The sequence below is a fragment of the Brachypodium distachyon genome, chromosome 4 (assembly GCF_000005505.3).
Source record: "Brachypodium distachyon strain Bd21 chromosome 4, Brachypodium_distachyon_v3.0, whole genome shotgun sequence".
NCBI classification, from domain to species: domain Eukaryota; kingdom Viridiplantae; phylum Streptophyta; class Magnoliopsida; order Poales; family Poaceae; genus Brachypodium; species Brachypodium distachyon.
In genome coordinates this window covers 11,332,823-11,354,286 of record NC_016134.3, presented here as the reverse complement: position 1 = coordinate 11,354,286, position 21,464 = coordinate 11,332,823, and the positions used below count along the sequence as shown (strand labels likewise).

At 43.8% G+C, this 21,464-nt stretch overlaps 2 protein-coding genes and 1 long non-coding RNA gene across 4 annotated transcripts; 1 reads left to right on the top strand and 2 right to left on the bottom strand.

The window, feature by feature from the left end:
* Positions 1–728: 728 nt before the first annotated feature.
* Positions 729–5,438, bottom strand: LOC100838830 (sodium/hydrogen exchanger 2). Its single transcript, XM_003577238.4, has 13 exons — positions 4,952–5,438; positions 4,730–4,848; positions 4,243–4,340; positions 4,103–4,162; positions 3,749–3,990; positions 3,629–3,675; positions 3,497–3,563; positions 3,293–3,393; positions 3,099–3,206; positions 2,880–3,018; positions 2,731–2,793; positions 1,564–1,647; positions 729–1,419 (listed from the first exon to the last, which is right to left on the bottom strand). The coding sequence occupies exons 1-13, from the start codon at positions 5,150–5,152 to the stop codon at positions 1,081–1,083; spliced, it is 1,668 nt and encodes a 555-aa protein (XP_003577286.2). The 5' UTR covers positions 5,153–5,438; the 3' UTR covers positions 729–1,080.
* A 3,217-nt stretch (positions 5,439–8,655) lies between these two features.
* Positions 8,656–12,549, bottom strand: LOC100826160 (kinesin-like protein KIN-14O). Of its 2 annotated transcripts, none has more exons than XM_010239173.3 (12): positions 11,973–12,549; positions 11,825–11,882; positions 11,459–11,620; positions 11,281–11,364; positions 11,026–11,187; positions 10,813–10,919; positions 10,538–10,722; positions 10,286–10,450; positions 9,976–10,185; positions 9,841–9,878; positions 9,622–9,749; positions 8,656–9,533 (listed from the first exon to the last, which is right to left on the bottom strand). In XM_010239173.3, exons 3-12 carry the CDS (start codon positions 11,562–11,564, stop codon positions 8,910–8,912), a joined length of 1,809 nt encoding a protein of 602 aa, XP_010237475.1. In that variant the 5' UTR covers positions 11,565–11,620; positions 11,825–11,882; positions 11,973–12,549; the 3' UTR covers positions 8,656–8,909. The 2 variants fall into 2 exon arrangements, with proteins under 2 accessions (XP_010237475.1, XP_010237474.1); XM_010239172.3 differs by having other exon boundaries at positions 8,658–9,533; positions 10,535–10,722; positions 11,973–12,546.
* Positions 12,550–12,712: 163 nt separating this feature from the next.
* Positions 12,713–17,156, top strand: LOC104584462. The gene is made up of 5 exons (XR_001408026.2): positions 12,713–13,007; positions 14,873–14,991; positions 15,784–15,925; positions 16,012–16,056; positions 16,574–17,156. It is a non-coding gene; the product is annotated as an uncharacterized LOC104584462 (long non-coding RNA).
* Positions 17,157–21,464: the final 4,308 nt, after the last annotated feature.

The following is a 21,464-nucleotide window of genomic DNA, read 5'->3' as shown; positions in this document are numbered from 1 at the left end:
CGAATGAAACAAAAAATGATTGGTTTCCAAGTAGTTTAAGGATTCTTTCGATCACGTCTACCCTCTAACCAATAGTCATTTAGGCTATGAATACCCTCCATGATGCGTGTAACTCAATTCATCTTCTCTCGAATGAACTCAAGGAGAGAGCTCTAATGTCCGTTCAGTTACTAGAGCCAAGGGTCGAGTCCTTAGTCACGAATGATTCAGATCGATCCATGGGGTCCTTGAGAGTCATGTTAGACTCAGATTGACGCATTGAATCCTTGAGTCAAGTACAAACATGGATCCATGAGAACGCTGAGGTCCGCATGCTACCCATCTCCTCCCGTATGCCACCGTATCCAATGGTCCATAAATGTGTGCATCCATACTTTTTTAGAGCGTTTAGGTACACCTTAGTATGACTTCAAATCACCATTGGTTGCTTGGATGACCATTCTGAAAGACCGGGCCCACACCTTAGTGCTGACGTGGCTCAAAGAAGTGCCAACCATTTGGTGGCCCAACTAAATTCTCCTCAAGAGATGAACTTCCCTTGAACAATTACCACTTCAGCAAGGAAGGAGAAAGAACAATTACCATTATACCGACTGATTAGAAAGACTCAATCGACCACAATGTTCATTTCAAAACGAATACTGTACAAAACTGCATAACAAAAACTTGCTTGATTCCTTTGTTAATTACAGAGGCTATATCATTCTACAGACTACCACTTTATAATGTGTAGTGACCAGTGAGTTTATACACACGAAAGAATACACATTACAGATAACTAGCTCACAGCAGCAGCTACAAGAACGAATACAAAACTGCATAACAAAAACTTGCTTGATTCCTTTGTTAATTACAGAGGCTATATCATTCTGCAGACTACCACTTTATAATGTGTCGTGACCAGTGAGTTTATACACAAGAAAGAATACACATTACAGATAACTAGCTTACAGCAGCAGCTACAAGCACACTTCTACCTCAGATTTACAGCAATCATTTAGTCAATGAATCTAATTTACAAAACTTCTCTTTTCTTTTGTCAGATCCCCCACACCCCTCCTCCCTCTTCTGTGCAGTTCTCTAGCTCTCATTGACAGGGGCTAGTAATGGCACACTGCTTTCAGTCGGCGACCCAGGGACGAATGGGACAAAGCCCCGACCCCCGAAAACCGGCCGCATGAAGGCATTGTCGAACTTGCGCCAGTAGTAGTGGACTGATCGTGTTGGGCTTGCCAGGAGCATCCGGAGGCTCGTCGGGCGGCGTATGCCCACACTGTTTTCAGGATCGGGCCCACCCGCCGTCAGCTGTTCAAGGAAGGACTTCGGGCTGGCTGGTTCGGAAAGAGCGCTCAGTTCCCTGGTGATGTGCCTTGTTGGAATTAGTAGTCTGATCAATGGCTTGGTCAGTAGTCCAAAGACCTGGAAAATAAATTAGAGATTTGGTCATATCAAAACTGAGTGCAATCGTTTGGATGTTAACTTTCATATTATTATTACTCCTATTATTTTTCCATATTGAATTTTTTTCTTTTTGTTGTTTCAAATGGAAAGGATGGAACTTACAATTGTGCTGAAAAGAACAATAATGATTGTACTGGTGATCATGATAGCATTGCTGGGGAGCTGCGTGTGACCTGATTTTGCAAACTGCAAATGACAAACTAGATAGTTAGACAAAGCATGAATGCTAAACAGCATGAACACACAAGCAATACCCAGCCTTTTCATGGAGCTATGTAATTTACAAACAGACCCAGATGCATGTGCTGTGCTTTCATCACACGTGGGTGTATCAAGTACGGAGTACCATATTACATTTCTAACAAATACTACATTTTAAAATACATATTGTATCAAGCATAATATTATATCCCTAACAAATATATTATAAATTCCATATTTCCAAATAAGATACTAGTAGTATTTCCTTTAAATTTATCTTCAAATTTGGCAAAATTAATATTTTGAAACAGGTGTGCATACTTCCGTCACAACTAATACACCAACTTTACCGACTTAAGTAGCAAGAGTCTCGGGTGCACTGTACAACCATGTTTTGGGTTATTGATAGTTGACTATCACACATATAATATTATTTTACGGACATCCAGCAAGAGTGAATAACAAGGACATTCGGTTTTGGGTCACCTTTTGCTTCAGACATACTAGTTCATGAAACAGAACTACAGAAGTTGCATGCTAGAACCTGGAGTAATAACCAAGAGACATTCCTAGGCTTCTAGATCAATCAAGAGTGACATCTTCAAATTTTAGAAAAGTTCGAAATCAGGCTGATTTTTTCATGAGTTTTTCCACCAATTAATCAATGATAATGGTAAAAATATACTGTACTGTGTTGAAGGTAAATAAACAAAGTTTCACGCACGGTTGCATATTTGCGTTGATGCGCTTAACAAATTTGGTCTGAATTCCTAGTTAAGTCAACAAAATTTTGTCAAAAAATTAAGTCAATAAAATTGCTACTCCCTCCGTTCCACAAAGATTGGCACGGTTTTGAACTATAGCTAGTTCAAAATCATGCCAATCTTTATGGAACGGAGGGAGTAATAAGTAATACCTGTTCCTAGTGATGAAGTTCTAATAAAGAATAAGGTGTTAACTTTCAAATCACCCAACAATAAGGAATGTATGTAGTACATGCTAAAACATCAAGTCTAGAAACCTGAGTGCCCAAAGCACAGATTAAATAGTTCAGACACAAGACATTACCTTATTGTAGGCCAATGCAATGGACACAGCACCTCTCATGAGACCCGCCCACCAAATTATGACCTGAATGACCAACATCATGTAATTAACAAAAGGATACTTCCAAGAGGACATAACACGTGTAAGCTGTTGCTAAACAAGACACTCACTTGCTGCCTAATAGAAATCTTCTCGCCTGGAGTTTTTTTTGTTAAATTGGACAGGTACGATAGTGGGAAAACAAAAGCTGCTCTTGCAACCAGCACCAACGCTACAATAATGGAGCTCAAGGCAACAGATTTCATTGGGCTGCATGGGACAGGAAATGTGTTAGCTCATTACCCTCTACGAGGACATATGCATTATTATCAGGCAGATGGAGAGCATACCTATATGTTTCACTAACAATCTTCCACTTCTCTATATCCAGTGCATCCATGCCAACGTAGAGAAAGAGAAAAGTCTCAGAGATGAATGACAATGTGGCGAAGGCATGCCTGTTGTGCATACAATTACATAAGCATCACCAAAGGTCAAATTATGGAGGCACATGTTTTCTGAGAGAAACCATGCAAATACTTACTTGGTTGTGACCCTGGAACTTTCTGTTACATTGTGCCAGGTATAGTGCGACATTACAATGCCACAGAAAAAAACTGTGAGAATACCACTTAAATCAAGCAACTGCCAAACAAAGGAACCAGTCAATACCAATTAGAGCTAGCTGACAGTGCTGAATCATGTAATATCATTGTACTAATATGATTTGATAATGTTGAGTGCTTACTTCAGCCAGCATGTAAGATAAATAAGCCATGAGCATCATAATAGAAACTTCACGATCAGTCGAGTGCCTGGAAAGAATGCCAAATTAGAGGAATAAGTCATAACAGTGAAATTAGATCTGTTAAGTACAAACCTGCCGAAGTACAGTTTCTTGATGATATAAGCACTGAGAAGTCCAGTCTGCAGTTATAACACACTTCAGTAAGAAAAATAAACTTAATAAAGCGAAATGTGGGAACATGACAGAACTTACAGCTACTCCAAGAAAGGTGCTCGTGCCAAACAGATAAAGGAAACTGCCAACAAGCTGTAAGAATTTGAAGCTACTGAAATTTGCAAGGTCAAAGTTCTGGATTGCATTGAACAACACAACAGATGTTGCATCATTGACAACACCTTCACCGAAAACCAAACTGTACAAGAAGGGTGTCTCATCTTGGCTTAAAACCTGCAAGGTGCATACAGAATCCGTAGCAGAGAATATTGCCCCAAGTGCTGAAAAAGTTTAACATCCAAAAGGAGTCAAAAGCAAGAACCACAGACAGGCAACGTAAATGCTTGCACACAGGCTACCAAAATGTTTATACTTCAGGTCAGAGAAACTCACCTAGGAAGTCTCCAAGCTCAAGGGCACCTATGTTCAGCTTTGATATTATTCCCATAGCACCTGCGATAGATTGTGCCGGTGAGACAGGTGAGCACAGAGAGCAACATGCGGAGTAAAATTTAAAGAGGGAGAAAACCTACCGAGTGATATTATACTGAAAGAGATCAAGGTCCCAACTACAGCAAACAATGTAATAGTCATGAAGTTGCGGAAGAATTGTTTCTTCTTCACTTGGAACCTGAATTAGAGAAAGGGGACACAGAGGAATTACGAGTCATGCAACACTTCGCTACTTAAAAATAAAATTTCAGAAATGCAGTTGGAGAATCATGTAGCATCAGTGTATCCCTTCCTTGTTACTCTAGAAAACATTGTCACTCCCAATAATTAGAGAACTGAATTTATACATCAGAAAACGTTCACCATCTAATTAATTAGCAAAATCAGTTTCGAGCCAAAAAACAAGTGATGACATAAGCTCGATTGAACTCCCATGAAATTAGCACATGCAGAAATCGTGCTGTTCATTGATTATCTCAGTCACCTCCCAAAAAAGAATATTCCGAGTAACCACATAATAAAAGCCACGAACACTTCCATATTATCTGGGAGAAGAGCCACACATACCCTGCATTGAAAATGATGGGCGGGAGCAGGTAGATGAAGAAGAGGTCCTCGCTGAACACCATGATCCGCGAGTTCTTCCCGCTCGACACCAGCAGGATCACAGTCCCGGAGCCCAGCCCCTGCGAACCCCACACGACAGCACAATCACTCAATCAGAATTCCAGAACACCCAACAACACCTCAACCCAACACACAGAGAAGAAGGAAGGAAGGAGGGCTCACGATCAAGAGCGCGGTGGTGGACTCGTTCATCCAGCGGTTCTCCTCGAGGAGGTGTCCGACGATGATGCAGACGCACATGAGCGCCACGAACATCCCCACCGCCGCGATCGAGCCGTAGTCCGCCGGCGGGTCGCCCAGCGCCACCCCTCCCAACCCCATCATCATCCCCACTTCCTCTCTCGGCAAGCCCCCGACACTCATATCAACATCGAGCGGCCTCCCGCGGCAAGGAGACGAGCGGCCCGCGGAGCCGCGCCGGCCGGATTTCGTTGAAGAAGGCGGCGCAACGCAACGGCCTTCGCGCCTACGGCAGTTCAGGAATTTGCGTGCTAGCGAGGGAAGGAAGGAGGCAGAATCCGGGAAAACGACGGGGGAGGAGGATCCGGGCCAGGGAGGGAGGGGATTCCGGTAGGTAGTTGGGGAGAATTCGTTGGCTGAAATTTATCGGTCGGTGGTGGCTCCACGTGAGAGGATTAGGAACGAACCCCTCTCTCTCCCGTGTACAAGCGGACGAAGAAGAACAACGACAGATTTAAAGGACCTCTAGTGGTAGTGCGGCTCCCTAATTAATTACGTCAAAATTAATTATTCTTCTTAATTTTGCCTTTTTTTTTGCCTTTTGAATTCAATAAAATACAATAACATTTGATTTGATTTGAAGTTACCCTGTGGGTGGGGATCCTAGTGCGGCTGGCCCGCCTCGTCTGGGGCCAGGACACGTGGCTCGCTGCGGCACGGGGGGACACTGGCTGGTGGGATCCAGCTGGGTCAGCTGTCCGTTAGGGTGGGACCCACTGGTCGGTGGATTACGTGATGGGGGCGGCCACCTCGGATGACTCTCCTGGTTCTTCTGGTTGGGTAGGGCCCGTCTGCTCGGCGTGCCCTGGCCGGCGGCGATCGCCGGATAGTGCTCGCGATTCTCGCGGCTGGTTCGCCTCGAGGCGAATAGCGAATCGATCGACCTTCATTGATTGATTATTGATTCCGGCTTCGGTTCGATTGAATCTGATTCTGCGCGGGCGCGGAAGCTTCCCGTAGCCTGGAATCATCTCATCTGAATCTCATTCCGAAGCCCCCATCCACCGCCCCCGAGAGGTACGACGCACGCATCACGCTTCAGTTAATTAGATTAGATCCCATCCCATGGTTCAGTCCGTCAAGCAAACACCTCGTGCGCACGAGGCAATTTGGCCACCTGAAGCCTGCTTCTTTTTTTAATCCAGCAAATGCACTAGTGTCCTGGTTGTGGGGTTCCATTCCATGGATGGAGTTTCAAAAACCTGACCGAGGAGTTTGGGATTCGATTTAGTTGTTAGTGTAGGTCTGGTGGTGATTGAGGGGTGGAGGAAGATTAGAGAACAGACACATGGTGCTGGATTTGCAGGGTAGCACCGGGGGCTCCACCGACCCCGGCGGTCATTATGCCGTGATTAACACACTGGCAAAGCTGTGAATCTGTGACGTGCATCGAATGTGCCTCAGTGCTTGTCTTGTGTGGTCACTTTCTAGTACTAGCAGCTTTGGAATTACAGTAGTCTCTGGTTTATGGTCGGTTAGACTTTGTGCTCTTTCGGTTGGATTATGTCTGATGTGCTTAGCTTGTTTGAGAAGCAACATGGGTGCTTTTTATTATTATTATTGATGGCATATTCTAAAACTGCATCTTAGTAGTAGTAGTTATCTTGGAACTTAACCGCTAAGGTTTGCATTTCTAGATAAAGATTAACGCCGTTGAAAATTTTGCGGTCAACTGATGTGTAGCAAGTTTCAAGACAACACCGAAAATCATCTTCTTAGCTGTTCAGTAAATAATTGAATGCTTGATTATTCAATTCTGCCATCAGCACAAAATTCAGGCCCTAGGATAATTCATCCAATTCTGACAAATATGTTCTTCAAATAATCCTATCTGTGTTCAAAGCCTCTATTAGAATCTCGAATGATGCAGAAATAGCAAGAAATATGACCACAATATTGGGAGTCGGGATGAAGGAACAATGTATCATCTGAATAATCCTGATCCTGAATCTTGAAAGTGGTTTCTTTGGGTTACTTTACTTAATTTAAATTTTAATGCACATGTATAGTTTCCATTCTTAAACTTAAGCATAAACCTCAGTTAAATCAGTTTACATGTTATGAACGTTCCTCTCAGTCTTCTAGATATGGGTTGCTAAGTTAGTTGTATTTAAACTTATGAAGAAAATATTTTCAGGCGCAAGAGGGCTTCTCGGCTTTGGCTTAGAAGTGCCCTGACTATGGTTCCATGAATAACTTCTGAAGAAAATATTTCAGGGTCAAGATTTCTGCATAATTCAGTTAATTAGATTATTCAGCCAAGCCCTTACTCCCATCTACTACTTCTTATTAAAGCTGCTAGTGCAGAGGGGAATTTCATTAATGGAGTAATTGAAAATCCTAACTAAGAAACAATCAATCAGTCCACTAAGTCTGTTAAGTAAGAGTTATACGAAATACTCAGATTCAATGTACGAGTGACTCAATCCCAAAGGTCAATCCATCCAGCCGATTTTAGACAACAAAGGAGTTCACCGTGGAAAGATAAAGTCTAATGACAGACACTGGTAATTCTCTCACTGGGCCAGCCACTAGAATCCGTCAATTAAAAAGCCCTTTACTCCAATCAGTTAGTTAATCTTAACTAGGAAATGCAAGTAAGGAGGTATCTCATGGTTCAGTCCTTCAAACAAACACCTCAGTGCTCATGAGGCACTTTGGCCACTGAAACCTGCCTTTTTTTTGTTTCTTTTAGAAGGAAATGCACTAGTGTCCTGGCTGTGGTTCCATGGATAGAGTTTCAGAACCTGATTGTGGGGTGCAGGGACCTGAAATTCAGCTGCCTTGGGTGTTCAGTGGTTACTGAAGAGTGATCAAGGAGTGAATTGATTGAAAAACAGACATGCATTGACTGTATTTTTATTGTTTGATCACTGACTAGTACTAGCTACTTAGGAACTGCGTTAGTATCTAAATTAAGGTCAGTTAGACTCTGTACTCTGACGGACAATGGGGTAATGCATCATCTGAATAATCGTGAATCTTGCTACTGAAAGTGATTGTGCTACATGTATTATTTGAGTTCTAAAGCTTGAGCACAAACTTCTGTTGATTCAGTTTGCATGTCACGAATGTTTTTGTCAATCTTCCAGATATATGTTGCTAAGGTTTGTTTTATTTATCCATTAACAGATTTAAACTTCTGAAGAAAACATTTCTGGGTTAGGATGGCTTCTGGGCTTTGGGCTGGAAGCTCCAAATTATAGATCATTTGGTAACCACATTTCTCAAACTCAAGCTTCTTGCTTACCTCTTCCTTTTTTTTGTCGAGGAATCACAATTTGGCTCGTACCTCAGTTCATCTGCTTATAGATGTTCTTCACTTCATATTTCAGCTAACAAAACTATAAAATGCGCTACAGTAATATCCTGGAAAAGAATTTCCAGGGATGACCTCCCATGCACTTGACAGTAGGCTTTAGATCATGACATGATACAAGTACCAAATCATAGATTCCTATAGGAGCGGCATGCAGTTATACATGATTATACTTCTAAATCTAAACAGTGAAATGCGTGATTTTGGTTTATGAATATTTGTTGTTGTTGCACGCAACACCGAAAAAAAATGTCAGAACACTAAATTAGTGATATTGTACGTTTTCATTTTTCAAAGTACAAATCCACAGAGCAATCAAACACATTAGTTAAATTAAATCCAATTACAGTTGCATTTACCATATCCCTCACATCCTTCCGCCCTTCCAATCCAAACCTAAACAGCAAAGGAAAGGCCCTCCAGTAATTACAGACACCACATATCTGTGAAGTTAGCAAACAAACTATCAAACGGATGTAAAACCCCAAACATCTTTCCAAACATTTCACTACCAAACAAGTCAAAATCAGAGCTATTCAATTTGTATTTTTGTAAGTGCAGTCATGTGAAGCATGACATCCTTCTCCTGTGCTGATGTAGTGGGACTCTCTGAACCGGCCTGGAAATGAAGCTTTCTCTTCGCTGAGGCACTGACGCTGCCGTTGAATCAATGCTATTGCTGCTCATGTTGATCTGATCAAATTTTACTGGCAAGCACTTCGACATAGGCACACCGGATGAGAATGCCACAGACCTAGCCTTGGCTACGTTCTTGGAGCTGGAGTGGCTTAATGACTGACTTCCACTGAGCTCAGCAGGATACCTGCTTACTGATTTTGTCAGCCTCGGTTTACTGACATAATCTCTTGCTACACCGTGTCTTGTCTGGCTGCACACAGTTGGGGACATGAAGTGAGGAACTGAGCCATGAGACACCCTGCTCTTCGCCTTCTCAGGTGGCTGAGGACTGTCTGCAGCATCAATGCGCCCTACCACCAGAGTGCTTCTCGGCGACCCCTTCTCGTCGCTGAGAGCCTGACAGACAGATGGCAAGATCTTCTTCCTCTCTGCAAGTGAGTTCTCGGCGCTCCTTATTTGTTCATTCAGATCTTTGAGCTCTTTCTCAGCATCGCATATTTCCTTGTCAAGCTCTGAGAGCCGCCTCTGCTTTAGGATCTTCAAGTCCTACAGCAAGAAAAAGGAACAGCTTTACATGTAAAATAGGAGCTTTGATCAAGGGGTCCACAATCATTCATTCAGTTCCCACTCTTACCTCTGAAAGCTCTCGGCTGGATTCTATTAACCTGGCTCTTTTTGCAAAGCCCAGTGAACAGATTGTCTCGCCAACATCGTCCTTACAAGGACTGATGTGCACTACCATCAGAACTTTTGAGCCATCACCTGTTTTAGCGAATCAACAGAAACATATAGGTTCACATTAAATTTTTCCTTGGTACCTTTTATGCTTCAATTGATCTGAAAATTTCCTTACCAAGAGAATCACTGAGAATCTGCGTAAGCTTGCTGTTTCTTCAGAGTTTGAAAAACAAGGTAAACGTAAGTACTTCTGAGTTAATTTGAAAGATTAGAATTTATCTGTCAAGAAAAATAAGAATTGTCAGTTTACCTGTAAGGAACATGACTTCTCTTTCTCCTTAGTGCAGCGATGACATCTCCAAGGGCTGACAGAGAGAGGTTTATGGCCTTACCCTCATCCATTGTCAAACCGGATGCACCAGTCTTCAGCAACCGCTCGCTCCCACCAAGATCGACAAGCCAGAGCTTGCTGACTTCTTCAGTGGCACCTCCACATCTCCTTATGGTAATTCTTGTCAAGCTACACACAGACACAGCTAAGGCACATAAAATTGGCTACTATTCAAGTTACCATACTGCAGAAACTGAAACTGTGTGACTGGAACAGCTCATCAACCCACCAGTGTGATCTGCTCGAGACATTGTTGACATTTGTCCAGGATGTTGATCGGGATCGCCGTCCTCTGCAGTACCACTGGTTGGCTTTCTTGAGGTCCGCTATCAGGACATCGGTGAGCCCCTCAACTTCGACTGCACCACTTTTGGTCGCCAGTATGCTGAGATTACTGAAATACACAAAGAAAACATGAACGTTTCCACTATGAGATTTGATGGTGTTGATAATTTACAGGTGAATCGATGGGTCTTACCACGTTGTATTGCATTCCGTGGGTTTGAAGAGAGTCTGCCTTGGTGCCAACAAGTCCCTGAGACTTCCCATGTAGACCTCAAGCATGCTTATGGAGAAAGCATATGTGGATGAACTATCTTGAGCAGCATGAGAAAACAGTTCTTGAATCGCTCGAGGCACGACACCAAGATTACCATTAGTTCCTTCCTGAAAGCAGCTTCCAAGGAAAGGCAAGATAAAATACATATCTATTATTCATTTGCTAAAAAATGACCAGAGCAGCCACCACTAAGTTACCATTGTATAGGTCTTCCCTGTCCCAGTCTGGCCAAAAGCGAGGATGCAGACATTGTGCCCGTCAAGTGCAGATCTGAGGATCGGCTTTACCTCATGGAAAACATCATCTGCATCATGAACAAGGCTTAAATGAGTTGCACTGTAAGAATAGCAGTGAAAGGATACTGAAGTAATTCCGTCAAAAAAGATAGTGAAGTAACAGCAACAACCTACCTTGGGTTGACTCCTGGTCAAACACCCTATCAACATTGAAGTCTTTCTTGATCCCCACTGCTTGAACTGCGATCTTCTCTTGCTCGACAGTTACTGGTGATTTGATCTTGAAGTTGCTGGTTGAAATCGACGGCCGGACCCGGCAGAACACTCTGATACTCCCTGAATTTCGGTCAGAGTCAGCTCCTTGGACATTCAGGAAGTAATAATTAACAGGGGAGAATACCAACTGCTATCTAGTATCAGAGGCAGTACCTTTCAGGTCTATGAGCTTGTCCAGCGCCTCTCTTCTTCTCCGGTTGAGATGCCGCTGCCGTGATCTCAGAGCTGAAATCTCCTCTGAAATGCCACCAGCCGAAAGAATTATTTCCGTTTCTGATGCGATGCACCGTCACGCTAAAGGAATAAACAAGTTAGTAGTGTTAGTGCCAACCTTGCACTGTAGAAATGTCCTTGTCATGACCAAGTACGATTCCACCATTGGGGAGCTCCAAGCTCAGTTTCTCCAAAGGGAGCATTACATGAGCCTCTTTCCCCATGCAAAGAAACGAAGAGATTGTTCTTCTTCAGTGAAGCTTCATCTCCAGAGAAGAAGCTGGAAAAGGAAGCAAGATATCAGAATGTCTCTGCGTGAGGGAATCTGAAACAACTCATAGCAAGCAAGGAATGAGAGAGCAGAGGGAATATATTCCAATCACTTTTGCAATGATTAGCCCTATGCAGTGGAGGAAGACATCAATTTGCGTACTTGAAATGGATTCTACAAAGCTGAAGAAACAATACAAAACTAAACCAATACCTTATGATTGTTGTATCTAGAGCTCCTTTTGGCCTTAATCTCTTGTCCCAAACAGATTCTGAAGAACAAGAGAGGAAAACATGTTGGTTCCCCATGGACAGAAAAAAAGAACACAAGAAAGATCATACAACAAAATTTTACTTAGTACCTTGAGGAAAACTGCTGCCTCCTGAGTCTTGAGCTTGTCCCTGGTTCCGTTTTTCTATTGGGAAACAGGATTGTTGATCTTTGATCCAGTGCCAAAGTAAGGACAGCTATGAGGAAGGAAGAGACAGCCAGCCAAGGATAGAATCTCCCTCCCACTACAATGCAGCTCCTAATAATTACAGGACAGGACTTTTGGCGCTGATCTTTCTTGAATCTTGATGCCGAAAGTAGGGGATAGCTAGCAGTAATCACCAAAGCTCAAAGCTGCATGCACCACATCCTACCTATCCAAAGCCACATGCATGCTCTACCTTTATTCCACTCAAGAACAGCACACAAGCAAGCTAGGCTATACACCAGAAAGTGCTCCACAATACACTGGAAAGGAAGATTGCCTCAAAAAGGTTTTTTTTCCAAGATCACCCAAGGGAGATCAAAGTGATTTATATCGAAGGAAGAAATCCATCAATCAACAGTTGTGCAAGATGCAAAGCTTGTTCTTGGATCCAAGAGAGAGACTAGAGAGAGGGGGAGGGAAGGTGAGACAGAAAGAAAGCATGTGGGCACTACTATGGCATTAGAAATATATGGTACTGCAAGTCTGAAACTGATGCATGGCTAGTCCAGGTAAGGGGGACAGTTAGGTGGTGTGGAGGGGCCTGGATTTAGAAAATCCAGGGCAGGCAATGGTGGGATCGAACAGCCCCCACACTACTCGTTGGAAAACGAATGGTGGGGAGGTGGTGGCCGGATCGTTTGTGCTGCCAGCTTTTGAGGTCATTTGCTGTGCTGTCTGCTGGGATTTTAAGTGTTGGTAGCTCCGTTTTTATGGAGCTGCTTTTGCTGTTAGATTTGGATTCTGACAGCAGTAATGGATTTGCTGGAGGTTGTTTAAATATACTACTCCAGTTATTTTTAACAGATGCAAAAGTAATGGCAGAAAACTTTGAGTTACTGGCTAAGACCCAGGAGCGAAGAGCTGAAGAGGAGAGGATAGCTGTTGACTGTTGTGGCACCCTTATTTTAGAATTATGAGGTTTGCATTCCACACCTTATGTTTCATTTTTTGATAAACAAACTTATGTTTTATGGTACCGAGACTAGGCATTTCACCTCTTATTTTGGGGAATTACGGAGTATTATTTTGGACAAAAAAGCTGCCTTACTCCGCACCACAACATTGAACTATACATTTAGCACGTTGAAGTGCCACAGAAAATCCTGATGGGCTCTCTAGATAAAGAATTATCTAGTTTTGTGTACTCCGTTGGCAAATTATAGTACGAGTAGGAGTAGATGGTCCCATGGATTTGACTGCAGAAAACACCCCTCAGAACTGCAAAGAGATCCAAAGTTCAGTAAATTGTAGGAGTACTAGCAAACAGGGGAGAAGAGCTTTTTTTCTTTACCCATGAAAATCGGGCCGCACTTTGCAGAGTTCTTCCTCCCAAAATCGCAACTGAAAGTCTATAAGAACATGGCCCACTGACAGATGAATAAACAATGGTCAGGTTTACTTTAGCTTGTCTGGAGTGAGATAATTTTTCAGAATTACACTGGTGAATGGTGATCCTTTCAATAAAATTCCTATGTTCCAGATGGACTCTTGTCTTACGTTAGTACTAGCAACAACATCATCAACATCAGATGACATTTGATAAGCTTTTTATCTAACTTCTAAGGCATAATGAAGCACAGCTTGCATGATAAGACTGATGAGAGAATCTTCCTCCTCAAAGTTCTCTCATTCAAGAAAAGCTCCAATGGTCGGGAGTTCCGGACGTCATCTTGTCAAGTCAATGCTTATGCTAGTGGTTAGGGTTGGTAAATACCACTTCAACTCCAATCGCCTATCTCCATCGCAAAAAAAAAACACATATCTAGGAGAATCCAAAATAAAATGGTACCATAATCAAACTTCTCCTGCAATCACAAACTTAGATCACCATTGCATGGGTATATGATAAATCCCTGGGTATTTGGTAGCAAGTCATGTCGTGCATTGCAGAGCACTTATCCAGAGTCGGATATAAAATCTTATTCATGGCTTCTTGGATTCTTGTAATAACATCCCGAGGTACAGCTCTCTTATCCATCTTGTATTCTTCTCCTCGTCTCTTCTGAAAGATACCCTTGAAAACATTCATCTTTTAATAGGAATCTTCAATTAAATATTTTTAATTTGCATCGCTGCCACGTTTAGCTAGCTTAACTGCTGTTGCCCACCTTACAATGTGCTTGCTACTAATTAAAAAATGATAAAGATTTAGATTGCATCACCTGTGTAAAAGTTAGGTTGTGGTTTGCGTCCTAGTGGATACCTATATAATATAATATGAAGGTTGTGCCTGCTCCTAACCTAATAAGGCCAAGGTTTCAAGTTTCAACTGACCTAAATAGACCAAACTATGTTCAACTAATTGATAAGTATAAATTGAAGGTGATGCCAAGGTTTCAACTGATCTTATCATTCTAACTTCCCCATTGCATTGGATACCAAGTGCATAAAATTATTTATTAGTTAGTTCAAAATAGTGAATTCCATAAGGCAAGTAGGCACTATTAGTTGGATGAATTCTCTTACTATTTTAATCTAGAATCTCTTAAGACACTAGATACGTAATTATGTACAGATTTTAAGCTAAAAACGTTATTTCTTGTTAAGTCAGGTTCTCTGAAAAATCTCTGAAACATCATGTGCTTCCTTGTGATGCTTTAGATGATCACATATTAATTAATGCTAGCAAGAAATTACTAAGTGGATGTGATGCTTTGGATACTGTCTTGAGAGGCTACTCCAACATTATCTTCTTCCACAGTTGTACTTGAAACAGAATAACAGTAGTTGTACCATCACCGTCCCAAACTGTACCACATTTAATCAAGTTGCAATAATTACAGGGTGCTACTTGCTGTTACTGCTACTGTACTGTGAGGGTGAAAAGAACATACTAGGTGGTGAAAATAAAAAAGGAGGATTAATTGGAGGGAGAGACACACAAGGGACACGCTTGCAACAGGTATGAATCCTCCCATGTGGTGTGGCTGACTGAGCAGCAAGAAGCACAGGGACCCCTGGATGCATGGCTGCTGCACTAGGTTTTGATCAGCCCGGAGTCTGAATTAATTTCATCTGTTCCTGTGTGTGTCACAGTGTCTGGGCTGGTGTGTGTAGCTCCAGCCTTGGAGTCAAAGCCAAACAAACCTGCCTGCACTTTATACACTTTGTAGTATTGTGCACCAGGAACAATTCAAAAAGAAAACCATTTTCCTGATTATTTGTTTTTTCACTTGGAATGTGGTGATCTGTTGACTGTTGTTCAGTAAAACTGCATGTTCCTGCACACTCCACACTTTCAGTTGCCAGCCTGTTTGATTTAGCTGTCCCCACCAAGATTTACTACGTACGGAGTAGTAAACTGTGGTATGCATGTAGTAGATTATCAAACTGTCTGGCCACATCTGCAGCATGTGCCCTTGGGATCCATGCAACAACTGGATCAGGGATCAGGATTAAAAACAAAAAAAAACCTGCATCATCTGGTCATGATCTACTAAATCCTTTCTTAATTTGTCCAAAAAGGCATCTGCCTTGGAAGTTGTTGGAACTCTCCAGAACCGTGGTGATTAGTTGTGAAGAGGCAATGTGGTCGGCACAGCTGAGCCTGTGCATGCAACTTTAGAAATTTTGTCAAGGACTTTCCCTGCATTGCATCATAAAGTGTGATGAATCATATAGCTTATATTTCTGGAGGCTAACTTTTTTCTTCCTTTTTCTGGATGCTAACTATTTTTTAATTCCTTTTCTGGAGGCTGCATCATGCTTCTTCTCTCAGGTCAGGAAGGATCCGGTTGCTTATGGTTTGGTGCTTGGATGGCTTGCAGCCTTGGGTAAGGCATCTGGAACAGTTGCTTGCACTTGCAGCATGGACAAGCATGATGGCCAGAGATAAGGTAACCAGGGCCCACGGCCCGGGTCCTGAGAATTTATTTATTTTTTGATCGGGGTCCAAAATTATCTTACCTGTAATCTACTCCAGGTTTGACATTCGGCCCGGGGTCCAGCCCAGAACTAGCCCACCAAGGTGCCATTCTCTCTGTTTTAGCGAGGCCCAAATTCGAGCAGGCCATAAATGCTCTGCCTCGCTGCGCTAGGATAGAGGCACGCCGCACGCGCGCCCCATCTAGGCAAAGTTAAAAGTGTTGAGACGAAAAAAAAAACTTTGCTTACTAAAATGCCACCTAAGTAATTTGGGTGATATCTCATGTTATTAATGAGGAGAGAGAGGGTTGAGGTATCTACATATGTTACCATCACATCACACTTCCCAACATACAATGAGTCTATAAAGCATGTTACTAGTTTATGTTACTCCCCACTATGACCAGCCTTAGGAGGCAACTTATCGTTAATAAGGAAAAAAAGAATTGCTAAAACACGGGAGTTCAATCAGCTTTGCAAAGTTTCGGCAACTTTTTGAATTTGTTATTTTCTAGTTTTATGTTTTGTTTTTGCCTTTTTAGTTTTTTTGTTTGCTGCAACTGTATTCTCTTTTGAGCAATTGCATTTTTTAATTAGTTCTGTATTTGCTGCACCTTAAGGTCTTGGGCTTCAATAGACCAACTGCAAGTCTGCAACAAGGGACGGACGGCAGTATTCTGATCACCACTGTGGAAGTTAGCGAGTTGAATAATCCAGTCTTTTTGTGGAATGTGGAACAAGATGCCCAAAGTGACATACAAAGGAGTCCACCTGTATCAAATTCTGATCGCCACTGGACTAAATATGGAGTTTAAGACTCCCTAACAAGGTCTACAGCGGGTCTTGGGTTGAGAAGGAATAATGTTCTTGGAGGCATGGAGCATCGTATAATTAACCGTGTGCGCCACTGTACGGGAGTACAGTATATGGTTTCTGAGCTTTTTGTCCGGACATGTATTTCCCTGGACAACACAAGACTACTGCAAGAGGGAAAAGACCATTAATCCTGCTTAGGAGGTTGTTCTTGTGTTGTGATCTTGTGCTATTTTGCTTTCTTGTGTTTCTACGCCTTGTCCCTCCGACTCGCATCACGATATCTTTTTCTTCCTCGTTCTTATGATGTTGGTTCGCGCTTTATGGCATTTCAATGAGCAGACTCCTTTGAGTATAATCATATATACATTGAAGCATGATCGACATCCATTAACACTGTTCATTACAAGTGGCATAATTAATGCAAAGGTGATTGTATTATGCACGTTTTACATGTCCACCATAAGAATGATGATTCTGCACTACAGGCACATAAGAAAACCTAACCATAAATAGAACAACATTAAGACCGGATTATCGACCAAAGCACCGGCATCACTCGAGATCAGAGTCATCACTAAAATAAGTGAAGGGGCATGATGTGAAGGCACCACCACCCACGTACATGATTGGTACGATAGGGTGCTTGAGCGCATGCACTCCTTGGTTCGTGCATGCGTAGCAGTGACCTGAACAAAGGTACACTATCTCAAAACCATAATATGTTGTAGCAAATAAAACCTAGCACAATCAAGTACTTTGACCTGAACGATAGAAGGAAAGAAGGCACATACCATCATCATTTGGAGATAGTTTGAAACAGGTATAAATTTTTCTTCCATGGAATTCTCTAACTTGAGCAAAATAGGGTGTCAATGACCGGTCGTCGTCCGAGTTCTTCTTCTTCATCTTTTTTTCTTCAAAAATGCAACTCAGCGGGTGCATCATCAATATAAGAAGGAGAAGGCCAGAGGCCAGTTACAACACCGTTAGCAGTTACAACACCACTTAGTGGCCAAAAACGCTAAAAAGACTAAGTGACGACTAGCAACCTACTCGTCAAAGCTGTTGGAAATATGCCCTAGAGGCAATAATAAATTTGTTATTATCATATTTCATTGTTCTTAATAAATGTTTATTGCCCATGCTATAATTGTATTGATTGGAAACTCAAATACATGTGTGGATAAATAAACAAATACCGTGTCCCTAATACGCCTCTACTAGATTAGCTCGTTGATTAAAAATGGTTAAGGTTTCCTAACCATAGACATGTGTTGTCATTTAATAACGAGATCATATCATTAGGAGAATGATGTGATGGACAGACCCAAACCTAAACATAGCTTTTGATCGTGTCACTTAAGTTTAAGTTGCTTATGTTTTATTATGTCAAGTATTATTTCTTTAGACCATGAGATCATGCCACTCCCTAGTACCGGAAGAATACTTTGTGGGCATCAACCGTCATCTCGTAACTGGGTGATCATAAAGGTGTTTTTCAGGTATCCCAGAAGGTGCTTGTTGGGTTGTATGGATCAAGACTGGGATTTGTCACTCCTTGTGACGGAGAGATATCTCTGGGCCCTCTCGGTAATATAACATCCTAATGAGCTTGCAAGCATGCGACTAATGTGTTTAGTTGCGGGGGTATTATATTACGGAACGAGTAAAGAGAACTTGCCGGTAACGAGATTAAACTAGGTATGGCGATACCGACGATCAAATCTCGGGCAAGTAATATATCGCGAGACAAAGAGAATTGGATACTGGATTAATTGAATCCTCGACATAGTGGTTCAACCGATGAGATCTTCGTGGAATATGTGGGAACTATTATGGACATCCAGGTCCCGCTATTGGTTATTGATATTTGATCATGTCCACATGTTCTCGAACCCGTAGGGTCACACACTTAACGTTTCATGTTGCTTGGGTTAGATGAGATAAATGATGATGATATCAAATTATGATTCGGAGTCTTGGATGGGATCCTAGACGCAACGAGGAGCTCCGGAATGTTCCGGAGATAAAGATTTATATATGGAAAGTTGTTTTCAGGGTTCTGGAAAGTTTGGAATATTTCCCGGTTTTGACCGGGAAGCTTCTAAAAGGTTCCGGAGGGATCTGGAGGGTTCCACCTGGAGGCCCACCTATCCCTGGGCTAAATGGGCCTGTGAGGGAGCACCCTGGCCTTAATGGGCCGAGGGGCTAGCCCACAGGGCCCATGCGGCCAGGAGGAGAGTCCTGGCCGCGGGAGAGTCCTGGCCGCATGAGAGTCCTGGCCGCCGGAGAGTCCTGGCCACGGGATAGTCCTGGCCGGCCACGCCTCCTCTACCCCTATATAAATAGAAGGGGGGGCAAGGGAGAGAGACACCCCAAGCTTTCAGTTGGATCTCTCTCCCCTGAGCCCTCCTCTCCTCATCTTCTCACGCGCACGGCGTAGCCCTGCCCGTGAGAATATTCACCATAGTCACCACGCCGTCGTGCTGCCGGGATCTCGTCTACCTCTCCCTCTCGCTTGCTGGATCGAGGAAGGAGGAGACAACGTGAAGCTGAACGTGTGGATACCAAGGAGGTGCTGTCCGTTCGGCACTGAGATTGATCTCATTGAAAGTTCCACTACACCAACAACGATTTCGTGATCGTAACGCTTAGCGGTCTACGAGGGTATGGTGTTCATGATCCCTCTCGTTACATACATCTAGTATATATATTCTTGGGTTTTCTTCCGCACTTCTCGTAGGAATTTTTTTTGTTTCCTATGCAACGAACCTAACAAAAGCGGCCACAAACGACGGACCACTCCCCAGGAGCCCGGCGCTCTCCCAGCGAGAAGTCTCATCGCGGATACAAAGGAGCAATCTCCGAACCAATGGCGATTGACCATTGAAGACCACATCATTCCTATGGCATCAAATGCTCCACATCACCAGGGTGATCGCCGTCCGGTAGCTCTTGATCACCCCTCTCGGGCCATTGATGCGCGCCCACCATGAACGTAAATCAGCATCAGCGGCCGGCCTCCAGCCTAACAGTTCCAAGCCAGAAAGACGCACTCCCAGACCTGCCGAGCCACCACACACCCCAATAAGAGATGAGAGAGGGTCTCCGGCTCTTGAGCGCACAACGGGCAGTGAGGGGGGTGAGGGAGCCCCCGCCTCGGCAAACGATCCACCGTCCAACACCTGTCCTTCGCCGCCAACCAAGCAAAGAACTTGCGCTTGCCCGGCACCCTAGTCCTCCAAACTTGAGCCGCCAACGAGTTAGCGATGTGGCCGGCAAACAGGTTCCGATACGCAGAGCCGGCCGAGTAAGCGCCACTTGACGACTAGTTCCACACCAGTGAGTCTTCCCTACCCTCATCAAGTTGGAAGCCATGGAGCCTGGTCCAGAGAGCAAAAAACTTGCCGATGGCAACATCCCCAAGATTAGGCCCCACGTCCAAAAGCCAGTCACCATGCAAACCCTCGCGGATCGTCCGCGTCTTGGCCATCCATGGTCGGACAGCAGCCACCAGGCAGGGGAAACGATCCCGGATCCTGTAACCGTCAAGCCAGCGATCCGTCCAGAAGAGGGTGCCCCGTCCGTCGCCAATCCTAGAGGACGTCGCAGCCTCGAAGATTTCTGTAACGTTGGCCTTCGTCTGGATCGCAAAATCCATCCATGGTTTGGAATCATCCACCTTTGCAAGCCACAGCCAGCGAGCCCTGAGCACCGTGTTGAGGAGGCCAAGGTTAGGAATGCCGAGTCCTCCCAATGCCTTTGGCGAACAGGCTTTATCGCACACCACAAGGCAATGACCCCAATGCACCTCCTTGCGGCCTCTCCACAAGAAGCCGTGACAAAATTTCTCAATCCTTTTCAAGGTCTTCGCCGGAAGGTCAAACGACATCATTGAGTAGACTGGCAAGGAAGTCAGAGTGGACTTCACAAGCACCAAGCGACCCCCTTTAGAGAGTAGAGGCGCTTTCCACGAAGCTACCTTGTCCACCACGGAGCTCAGTTGGTTGGCCGTGGCCTTCCGAATGCCCAATGGCAAACCCAGGTAGGAGCAAGGGAATCCACCGACCTCACGCTGGAGCAGGGAGCATGGATACCGGCCAGGACCTTGGAGGGCACGGCCTGCTCGATTTATTCGGCCCGAGCCACAGATCAGCTCGCTGAGCCGGCCCGAGTGGAGCCTGGGCTGGGCCCGAAGGGACAAGCAGGCTGGCTGACTCGGCTCGGGCCGAGCCCAAAACCCTGTTTGCTTTGAAATCGGATCGATCGGTTTCCGTTGCAAATCGGAACCCCGCGTCCAGGTCGAATCTGCGCCGACTTCCTCGTCGTAGCCACCGACTTCCTCTTAGAAGAAGACGTAGTTCCTCGTAGTAGCAGCCGACATCAATGCCCACGCCGATTAATTCGATCAACCGCTAATTAATTAGATTATTATTAACCGCCGGGTGATTGATCGATCCCATCCATGGGACGCAGCGTCGTCGTGCCAAGGACCAAACACTACCAACTTCCTCTTCTTTTTCTTCTTCGACGAGCAGAAGCAGCCATGCCCATGCCGCCTCCAATCTCAAGAAATCACCAAGGTAATTAAGTTACTAATTAATTGAACACCATCTACTCTTGTCTTGTCGTTTCTTCTTTAATTTCGACGGCGCGCATGTGTATCCTTGCTTGTACGGTTCTACCGTCTCGTTT

Bases quoted from the DNA above. Each gene is read 5' to 3' on its own strand.
- LOC100838830 (XM_003577238.4), bottom strand. From the start codon at position 5,152: ATGAGTGTCGGGGGCTTGCCGAGAGAGGAAGTGGGGATGATGATGGGG. The intron at 3,676-3,748 runs GTAAGTTCTGTC...TTATAACTGCAG, and splicing joins GCACCTTTCTTGGAGTAGCT to ACTGGACTTCTCAGTGCTTA. The intron at 3,207-3,292 runs GTAAGTATTTGC...TATGCACAACAG, and splicing joins AGTTCCAGGGTCACAACCAA to GCATGCCTTCGCCACATTGT.
- LOC100826160 (XM_010239172.3), bottom strand. From the start codon at position 11,564: ATGGGGAAAGAGGCTCATGTAATGCTCCCTTTGGAGAAACTGAGCTTG. The intron at 9,750-9,840 runs GTAAGGAAATTT...TCGCTAAAACAG, and splicing joins GATTCTCAGTGATTCTCTTG to GTGATGGCTCAAAAGTTCTG. The intron at 9,534-9,621 runs GTAAGAGTGGGA...TTCTTGCTGTAG, and splicing joins CCAGCCGAGAGCTTTCAGAG to GACTTGAAGATCCTAAAGCA.